Below are 9,652 nucleotides of genomic sequence, written 5' to 3'. Positions count from 1 at the left end.
GCCGCTATCGAATCGCTGTTATATATATATATATATATATATATATAACAGCGATTCGATAGCGGCCCTTTTGGATAGCTATGTTAAATTGCATCAATTCATATATTCAAGACATATAACGTACATCGTTAATACATCCAAAATAAGACCTCAGAGAAGACAATGAATTCCACTTCCATTTAGATACAGTACATTAAAATAAAAGGCCGCTAAACTTTCACACTGCCATTTTAAGATACCAAAAACAAACTCATGAAATTTCTGTGTATAAAATACATATGCGCGGTCTATTATTTTAATGATTAACAATTTATGTCATACAATATAAAATGAGAATCTGCAGTACGGACACCGCTATTTCAACAATCGAAGTATGGATTTTGATGATGGTTTCTAGATTATAATGGTCACTAGGGGGCTTCATATCAGGCGAAAGAACATCAAACATTGACTGTGAATTTTAATTTTACATGTTTCAGATATGTTATTGCGGCTTCGGTTATTCTTACTCTTCTTAAACGTGTTTTGCATTAAACGTACGACTGACGGCCAATCTGGCTGTTTACTCATTTTTTTTTAGAAATTCGCCTATTTAAACAAAATCACATGGCTATTAAATTTCACATCATTGAAACGCCATCGAATCAATATCTTTAATAATGGAAATATTAGCTTTATTTAGGGATCAGTCACCTTGCTCAAACTTATTCTTGTAGCGACAGATGTACAAAAAGAGTTGGTAGGTTTCTAGTGTTGAGCACCAATCGCAAAATGCTTATACCTAAATAACTGTTAAACTTTATTTTTACGTTAAGAAAAGTATGAAATGGTAATAAAGAAGGTATCTTCTCACATCACACATTTAATAGTATTTTCATTGTATAATTCTAAAATACAATAAATGAAATCAATATGCTTGAGCGCTTCGAATAAATTCTAGATTGGACCTATTTCTAATTATCGTCAGTAATTTATAAACCGTCCATTTTGCATTGTCCACAAACACTTCTGATTAAATGTGATTAAATGTTTTCAGTGCTAATAGTAAAGTCTTGGGCGTTGGGGCAATTATACTTAAACTGGGTATCATGCCCTTAGCTACACTATGAGACAAATACAAAATCTTATGCTCAGCTATTTTTTGTGCTCCGGCATTTACTTGTCAGTGTTTGTGGAATGTCGGCGGGTCCAGGTAGGTGTAATATAAAAACAGGCCCTTTATTTTCCCTCTCTGTCAATTTGAATGCACAATACAAGAAAGATTTCACTTTTATCATCGATGCTGCTATTCGTTGGCATTTTCTTTTATGCTGATTCATCAAGACGCTGCCTCGAAATTAATTAAATTAAAATCAGTCTTGTTCTATCAGGCGGAATATCTTTTATATATAAAAATAATTCATCAAACCAGCGTTTAAATGAAGTCCAAAGTTAGTAGTCGCTTGGTTGCATAAATTTATTAGTCCATCAGCGCGCAGACAAGCACCCGCCGAGTTTTCAATCTGGTTACATATAACGCACTTTTTAGTCGCAATTACTTCTATAATCTACTTTAATTTAACGTATGCACTTACGAGCATATTTGCAAATAAACTTCTTTGTTGCAGCTAATAGGCCAATAGACGCCCCAGCTGCACCTCAAAGTTCTCTAAGTGCATTTCTTTCAAATAGAATGATTAGCATTCACAACTATGTACTCACTAAGTCCAGACAAGAAGGACTTTAATGCATGTTGCCAGGCCAACAATAGTCAACACATCGCGTTTAGAGTTCCACATTTCCACCTTCCACGTTTTAACCGGTTTATGTACGGTCCTCCTTCGAACGCACAAGTGGACAAGCGATCCGATTTTAGCCACGCAAACTTGACTTTAAATTTCGCGCTATTTGTGTTCATCAAACGGCGCGCCACACCTGCATCTCTAATAAAAGTCACATTGAAGAAATCAATAACTTCAAATAAAGGTATTTTGGTATCTTTTATAGAGTATATACTGAACAGAATCTATTGTCTCAGTTTAGCGGATTGGCAATTTGATTCTCGAAAAAAGTTTCTGTAAAGATATTCGTTTTCGTCTGCGAAGGTCCGTCTGATGAAAACAACAAAATACACGGTCTTTTCGATCAAATCATAATAAACAAAGCTGCACTACGTTTGGGTTTAGAGAGTATACATTGTAGTCATAATATTTTGCGCGTGCCATTCCGCATTTGCAATTTATTTATACGGCAAGTTGTTGGGCCATTTCTGCGCATTTGTCTAAGTATGCGTGATTTGAAGTAGTTAGATCTTTGCTACTAGGTACTGCGTGCGTGCCTACTACCGTCCGCGGAAAAACCGAACAGACTCATTTATTTGGAAGCTGAAATCTTGAGTTCTAGAAAAAGCCTTGGAGAGGGCGTTCTGCTTCGACAAGATGAACTTTCTACCGTGGAAGAAAGAGTAAGCACAACTTCCATCTAAACACCACGACGCATTGTGAGTTAACGGGGAGAAGCCGGGTTGCACGAGGGAGGGCTGGCTACTAATACTTCTACAACTACTGCTGCTGTTTGATCGTTTGAGGACCAAAGAAGACTGTGTGGGGGACTCGTACTGCAAAATCATAAAGCAACGGTAGGAACAAGCAGCAGCAAAAGTGAGAACCTTTAAGCGTATTTAGATCAGATTTTTCTGAGGAGCTGGCGTCCAAAAATGGTGTCTTTAGAGGAGCTGACCGTTGTGTTGGGCCAAGCATTGTCCCAGCAGCAGGCCGACGTTAAAATTGCCGAAGCTAAATTAAGCAGTTATGAGGTACAGGCCGGCTATCATCATGCCCTCATGACAATCTTCTGCAGTCCTTTGAAAGAAATTAGCAACGAAATTCGGTGGATGGCTGTTGTCTGTCTGAAAAATGGCACCAACAAATACTGGCGTCGAAATGCCCCTGGTGGCATTGGTGAGGAAGAGAAGAGTGCTATTAGAAACATGCTCCTTCAGGCAATTACCATGGAGCTCAACCAACAGTTAGCGTTACAGGTATCTCTAGTTATCGCTAAAATAGCTCGTTACGACGTCCCAACAGACTGGCAACCGCTGGTTCCGTTTTTAATGTCGAACTTGGATTCACCGGCAGGTTACCAAGCGTCGTTAGCATTATACCACGTCGTCAAAACGTTAACGACCAAGCGAATGCTACACGATCGACATATGTTCTACGATCTTTCAATTCAAATCTACGACCCGATTATCGGTTGTTGGAAAGCTACAACACAGGCATTTGTGATGGATAATTCCAATATCCTTATGATTCAGAGGTCTCTGCTGTCTTTGAAGAGTATCAAGCTTCTTCTTGTTCACGGCAGTAAAAACGGCCTTGAGCAGCGGCTGGCCGACTGTTTTGCAGATTTGTTCGACTGGCTTCTGACGATGCTGAAATACCGAGCGCACTACTGTCAAGCAGAACCGCTCGCGACGGTATTGACGAAGTGGTGCCTGCAGTGTTCAAAGATCCTCCTCGAGGTTCAAAAGACACACTCTATGGCTTATGTTCCCTACGTAAAAAATTCGTTTGAACTTGCACTTCAGTTTGCCTTCAATAAGGACTGGCGGAATGTGATGTTTGAACGATGTCTCGTTAACGCCTTCAACCTTCTCAAGGCATGCATTGACGAGCCATTTTATCGTGGCAAGAAGAGTGAAGAAGATCCGGCAATAGTTGCAAAATATGCACCGGGCTCGGTTTCATCGAACGATCTTGTCGTCCAATTTTTCAAGGTCGAGGTAGTTGCCGAATTCATCCAGCGCCTGATATTTGATTTTTTCCCTATTTCGACTGATGAACTGGAACGGTGGGCAACTGATCCGGAAAATTATGCCACGCAACAGGGGGGCGATCTATGGAAATATTCAATTCGGCCGTGCATCGAAAGCCTGTTCCTCACCGTGTTTTCGGTGTTTCGTCCAATCGTCATGCCAATCGTAAAAAATCTCGTTACTCAACTCCAGCCGTTAATGGTCGAGCCAACGTATGAAGAAGCTCAACGGCGACAAGCCATATACACTGCTGTAGGTTTGGCTTCGTATAACCTCTACGACGAAGTCGACTTTGATAAGTGGTTTTTGCAACAGCTCATCCCCGAGCTGAAGGTGAACCACAAAAACTATCTGATCGTTCATCGAACGATACTTTGGATGCTAGCGCAATGGTCCGACGTGAAGTTATCCGAGGAATTGCGACCAGCACTATACGAAACGTTGGCCGTATTCATGGGACGCGAGCATGACATCGTCATTCGTTTGTCTGCGTGCCTTTCGTCGAAGACGGTCGTCGATCACTTTGACTTCTCTGCTGAAGCATTTGTTCCTTTCTTGGGCCGTTATATGTTCGCCTCTTTTCATCTATTAGTTGATTTAACCGAATGCGAGGGCAAATTAGTCGTGCTACAAACGATGGCCTACATTCTTGAGAGAATGGGTGACGCATGTCAACCCTTCATTCCGGAACTCGTCACATTCTTACCACCACTGTGGGATCAAGCGGAGGAACACAACCTTTTACGAGCAGCTGTCGTCGGTGTGCTTGTTCGCGCCGTTGACGCCATGGGTCCTGATAGTGTACATATGTATCCATTCACACTGAAGATTATTGAGCACAGCGTCAACGTTGAGGAGCCACAACATGTTACCCTCATGGAGGACGCGCTTGATTTGTGGCGCGCAGTTCTCGAACAATCCCCAGAAGAAAACGATGACCTGTTGGCATTAGCCAAATTCATCCCGCCGATTCTTGAATTGGGCTCCGAACATCTCGAGCCAATAACAAACGTAACAAAGATGTATATTGTACTGTTTAAGATGAGATTCCTCACTCTTTTTCCCGACAAGTTAACGGAAACGCTGGGAAACGCATATCAGGAATTGAGTGTACAAGGCTGCACCTTCATTTTAAAGATTGTCGACATGGCTATCCGAGTGGCACCTGCTGAAGCTGGCCAAATCTTCTATCGACTGCTTGGCTTTGTCCTCGACGAGATTACGGCTGATGCATACATCCGAGAGCTGACTAACACGTCATTTTCGATCTGGTGTCGTCTCTTGCTGTTCGCCGAACCGATAGCTATGCGTGTCTTAGCTGACCGTGCGGCCCTAACTGCTAGTGCCAACAACAATGCCCACGCTCACGGCGATCAAGCGATCACTCGGCAACAACCCCAAGCACCGATCGACATCGATGGCGAAATGAAGGTCGTTCTCGATTGGTGGCTTAAGAAGATGTCATCGGTAACAGTCGTCCAGATTCAAAAACTAATGGCAATAACTCTGTTGCGACTGTTAGTTGATCATTGGAGCCCTGTGATGTACAACAAAGTATGCGCAATTGCTTTAGCGGTATCTGAACTCCTTAACGATATCGTCGAGCCGGCGACTCGCGGTGAAGGTGACGACCAAACCTCGTCGGGAAGCCCAGGAACGTCGGGGTCAGCTTTAGTTGACCTTCTTCTCATCCCAGAGGATGCTACAGAAAACGCCTGGACAGAGTTGGAATTTGACACAGCGAGTCGACATAGTGCTCGCATGTTTGAGATTATCAAACGCGACGTAGCCCACACCATTGTCCTCTCGGACTTTCTCCTGCATCAGATGCGTTCATTGGCAGCAAAAATTGGCGAGAAGCAATTTGCCGAAGTTTTACAGGAAATTGATTGTGAAACGCGAAACACGTTAGAGGATCTGACTAAAGCGGGAATGTTTTGCACTTTGACTAGGTAGTGATAGATATTGTGATATCTAAGAAGGGGTTCGGGTAACCCAAATGGCGCAAATCGAGTGATAACAGTTTCCATTTTGCATTGTTTACGAAAAGAAATGTACTCTGAATTAGCTACCTGACACGTTTGCACAGCTGCTCAAATACGTTAGTGCTTTGAATGAGCACAACCAGCGCGCGACACGAAACTCGGAAGTTGTTCGACCCGACGCTCGGTGTTTTGCTCTACTACTATACGTAGATTTGCTTGAAGACAAGTGGGCAACTTCTGCATGACAAAGGGCTTTATAGCGATTTTTTGGGTGACATCGATAATTTGAGTTATACAGAACCACCGGTTAGGTTTTTCTGGCGTCGTTTTGCACGACCCATCTTGACAGCAGAAGTGTTTCTCAACAGTTTTAAAATTTGAGTTTGAAAATATTCTAGTAGAGGGTAATGTATTTATTTTAAATAATAACTCCGCCTGCAGAGTAAACTTACTTTCCGTCTAATCAACCTTCAACCTTTTAGGAATTTGGTTGAAGGCACGAGGTAGGTTAAGCCGGAGGGGTCCAGTCACATAACTGAACCAACAAACGTTAATATAAAGTGCGTTCGAATAGCTTCTCTTCTGTTAACCTATGTTGCTTCCTTATATTATCTAATACCAGGATAAGAGGATTGAGTTTCTCGGTGATCGAAATTCCACCCTGACAATCCCTGACAGTTTATCCTAAAAGCACATCCAGATAGCAAAAAAACAAACAAACAACTTTACGTTTACTTTGTGAGAAGGCGGCGCTTGCTATATTAAGTTATGATCATATTAGTACAATTAAATTTTTCCAAGCCCACCGGGATTGCTTGGCGGCTGACCACTGTTTTCAATATGTATTATCATATTCAAGTAGATTCGTTGCCTGTTTGCCAAAGTTTTGTTTTTTGAAGCTAGTAATTGGAAAATAAGAGAGAAAGATAGATGAATGGTAGGTAGGAGAAATGTTAGAGATTATTAGGGCAACCGCTGTTTTAGTAAACAAACAGTTGGGTGGACTTACGATGAGTAGTGATCATTTTTTGTAAGCCCCTTCATCCTGCCCGGTTCTAGACGTACAGTAACAGTTTTATTCCGTTTGTTTCCTTCGGCTAGTATGTCCAATACGATAGGCAATCGTTTGAGTGTTGTGTTGACTTGAGTGCGTATGTTTGGGAATGACGCAATCGGCCAATATAAATGAGTGCAAGCAACATGCAAAGTAAGGCAACTATATATAGTAATATAGTGAATGATAGTTCGCGTCGAAAAAGTGACGTAAAAGGAATTGGGTGACTTTAAAGGAAACACGTTAAGTAAACGTCTGCAAAGTATGGCGGATAAACGGTCGATGGTGAGATAGACATCGTCGCTAACTATGAGAAAGCGTTAAAACAGATTGTATTTTGTGCCCCTCGATGGGATCGACAATAGCTCCTGCAGTAACCTTATCCCTGCAACGTTGATTAATCTGTTGTTAATAATGTGTATAATACTATTACCACCACTAAAGTATCTAGACAGTAAAATCGACAGATCTTTCTGCGGATGAACTATGCTCTAATCATTTATGATAATAATATAAAGAAAATTCATTGCAATACATTGGGTGTTCTCATTTTTGCCTTGGTTTTATGCTAACATATGCTTGGCTAAATCGATTAGTTCTTTTAACAAGTCTAGAAACATACGTGAAAACAACTCGTATCGAGGCCGTGTACCGAAGGTAAAACTCTGTAGTTTTAAGATGCATATTATCTTAGTCATGTGGCATCTATACCGACTACAGGCTGTGGACAAGGTCTTCTAGTTGAGCCCTATTCCTATTTCAACCTTTTTCCGGTTAGGCCGGTTTCCTCTGTTGACATTGAATGAATAGCGTTGCATTAGCAGAATTAAATGAATTACTCTCAATACATATTAGTTACTCTAAAAGCAGAACAAGAAATCCTCAAGATGGTCTCCTGCCGGGTCACCAATGTCTGTCTGTATGCTTGTTTTGTTGGTTTGCTCTCGGTAATCGTCTTTTATCCAACTGCACCTGCCCCGATTTGGTGATGGCGCCACTGCGTAGGGTAAACAAGGAATCGGTACGGTGCCAAAGATGTCTCGGCATGGGCCATTGGACATACGAATGTCGCGGGAAGCGTAAGTATCTTAAAAGAGACACACGCACTCAGCGCCTACGAAAAGCGGAAAAGGAAGCAAAGCTTGCCAAGGTCATCGAACAACAGTAAGTTAGAATTTAGATTTGCAAATCTGTAAGCAGTAGCGCGAAATCAAGAGGACGAAAGCTTAATTCGGGCAGCAAGCCATTGAATTCGACAACTACAACAATTGACTCTTGTTTTAATAGGTTTTGTCATTTTGTCGCCTGCTATGTTAGGCAAATGGCCGAGGGGGTTAACTGTGCTCTCTCATCCTTTGAGCATCAGAACTTTAATCAGTTGTCACCTTACAGATGTTGCCAATAACTTCGGCATTTGATTTAATTATGTAGGTTTATGTTTCTCGGCACCATAAGAACGAAGAGTCCGACTCTTTTTATAGGAAGCTACAAAAGTCTATGGAGAAAAGTGGTGAGCATCGTAAAAAGCACAGAAATTATAGGAAAGCTGAGCGTAAGGGCATGAAACGTCGCCGAAGGTCGCCGTCGACTTCATCCTCTTCGAGTTCATCATCATCCTCGTCGACCTCAGGAACCTCGAGTTCGTCTTCGTCTTCGGATAACTCGGAATCAGATCCCGATTCTGAAGGTAGTAGTGGCAGCTCCAGAAGTGATTCCCTATCATCCGACGAAGAATGCAGTTCATCATCTTCGGACGGATCAGACTATAGAAAACGGCAAAGGAAAAATAAAAAAAGTAATGACTAATAGCTTACGAATGTACCCATGCATGTCTACATATTAATTCGAAAGACATCCCATTTCTTTGTTTTGTATAAGGGATGGCCTGTACTACAAACTTCTCTAATAAGTCTAGGCCTCAAAATAAATGTTATCTGGACCGGATCGACTTGACCACAAGATCGAGACAACTAAGCTGCATTAGGTGTTATAGTAACTGCATCATAAATGGAAGCGTTTTCCCTTCAGTTTCTATTTCTATATTTAATTATTTTGTAACGATACGCACGTGTATTAGCACGAAGTTCAGGCATACATGTAAAGCATTTAATCATGGTTCCAAAGCTACAGTAGGACAAAGAATAATTAGAAGTACGATATCTTTTTAGACAGAAAATGTGTGTATATACAGTACTCTAAAGGACGAATAAACTTTGTAGCTTACATGCCTATGATTATGTTGTTGAGCCTTTCGAGCTCAATGATAATTAATTGTTGGAGCTCCGATGAATAGTAGGGGTATATTCGTCAAAGTACCACCGACGTTTGGGTAACTAGATTCGGTTGAATCTCAAAGGGCGTTCACGATGAGATTCAAAATATTCCGAAATCTTTATCGACTATTCAAATGTTATAAGATAGCATAAGAGCAATTGTGTGATGTGTACAAAATCAGTTAATGTTAGACATGGCTATTGGAACTTATTAGGTAGGAACGAGGGTCGAAAAATTATATATTTTCTATTATCCTTGGCAACATTCTCTATACGATTATAGTACTGTGACTTCGTTTTGGTTGCTATGGGTTACTACTATGAGCTCTCCCAGAGCGCTTACACAAACTAACACAACAAACCGAATTATTTTCATACTCGTACATATATTGCATGCTGACGGAGTGTAAATAATCTCTGTGTAATAGTAATAAAACCTATGTATTGTATATATAATTTTTAAGCTAATTTCTTGGTGCTAGGTGACTGATCATAGTTTTGAGACTTCTTTTGCGCAGAGAAGATATGCACAATGATGCTACGT

At 41.1% G+C, this 9,652-nt stretch overlaps 3 protein-coding genes across 5 annotated transcripts in view; 2 read left to right on the top strand and 1 right to left on the bottom strand.

Moving 5' to 3' along the window:
- Positions 1–1,864, bottom strand: part of xit (ALG6/ALG8 family glucosyltransferase xit) — a 7,620-nt gene extending 5,756 nt beyond the window's left edge. The window contains exon 1 of the mRNA XM_022841182.2: positions 1,702–1,864. Coding sequence (XP_022696917.1) covers positions 1,702–1,778 — 77 coding nt within the window. The 5' untranslated portion in view covers positions 1,779–1,864. The remainder of the gene's footprint in view (positions 1–1,701) is intronic.
- Positions 1,865–1,875: 11 nt separating this feature from the next.
- LOC111264922 (uncharacterized) lies at positions 1,876–9,564 on the top strand. Of its 3 annotated transcripts, none has more exons than XM_022841185.2 (3): positions 1,876–1,965; positions 7,841–7,999; positions 8,317–9,564. In XM_022841185.2, the coding sequence occupies exons 2-3, from the start codon at positions 7,881–7,883 to the stop codon at positions 8,639–8,641; spliced, it is 444 nt and encodes a 147-aa protein (XP_022696920.1). In that variant the 5' UTR covers positions 1,876–1,965; positions 7,841–7,880; the 3' UTR covers positions 8,642–9,564. The 3 variants fall into 3 exon arrangements, with proteins under 3 accessions (XP_022696920.1, XP_022696919.1, XP_022696921.1); XM_022841184.2 differs by lacking the exon at positions 1,876–1,965 and adding an exon at positions 2,125–2,443; XM_022841186.2 differs by lacking the exon at positions 1,876–1,965 and adding an exon at positions 2,468–2,617.
- Positions 2,624–7,369, top strand: Impbeta11 (importin beta11). Its single transcript, XM_022841181.2, has one exon. The coding sequence runs from the start codon at positions 2,696–2,698 to the stop codon at positions 5,750–5,752; it is 3,057 nt and encodes a 1,018-aa protein (XP_022696916.1). The 5' UTR covers positions 2,624–2,695; the 3' UTR covers positions 5,753–7,369.
- Positions 9,565–9,652: the final 88 nt, after the last annotated feature.

Source organism: Varroa jacobsoni, unplaced genomic scaffold (assembly GCF_002532875.2).
Source record: "Varroa jacobsoni isolate VJ856 unplaced genomic scaffold, vjacob_1.0 scaffold_914, whole genome shotgun sequence".
NCBI classification, from domain to species: domain Eukaryota; kingdom Metazoa; phylum Arthropoda; class Arachnida; order Mesostigmata; family Varroidae; genus Varroa; species Varroa jacobsoni.
This window is presented reverse-complemented; position numbering and strand designations above follow the sequence as displayed.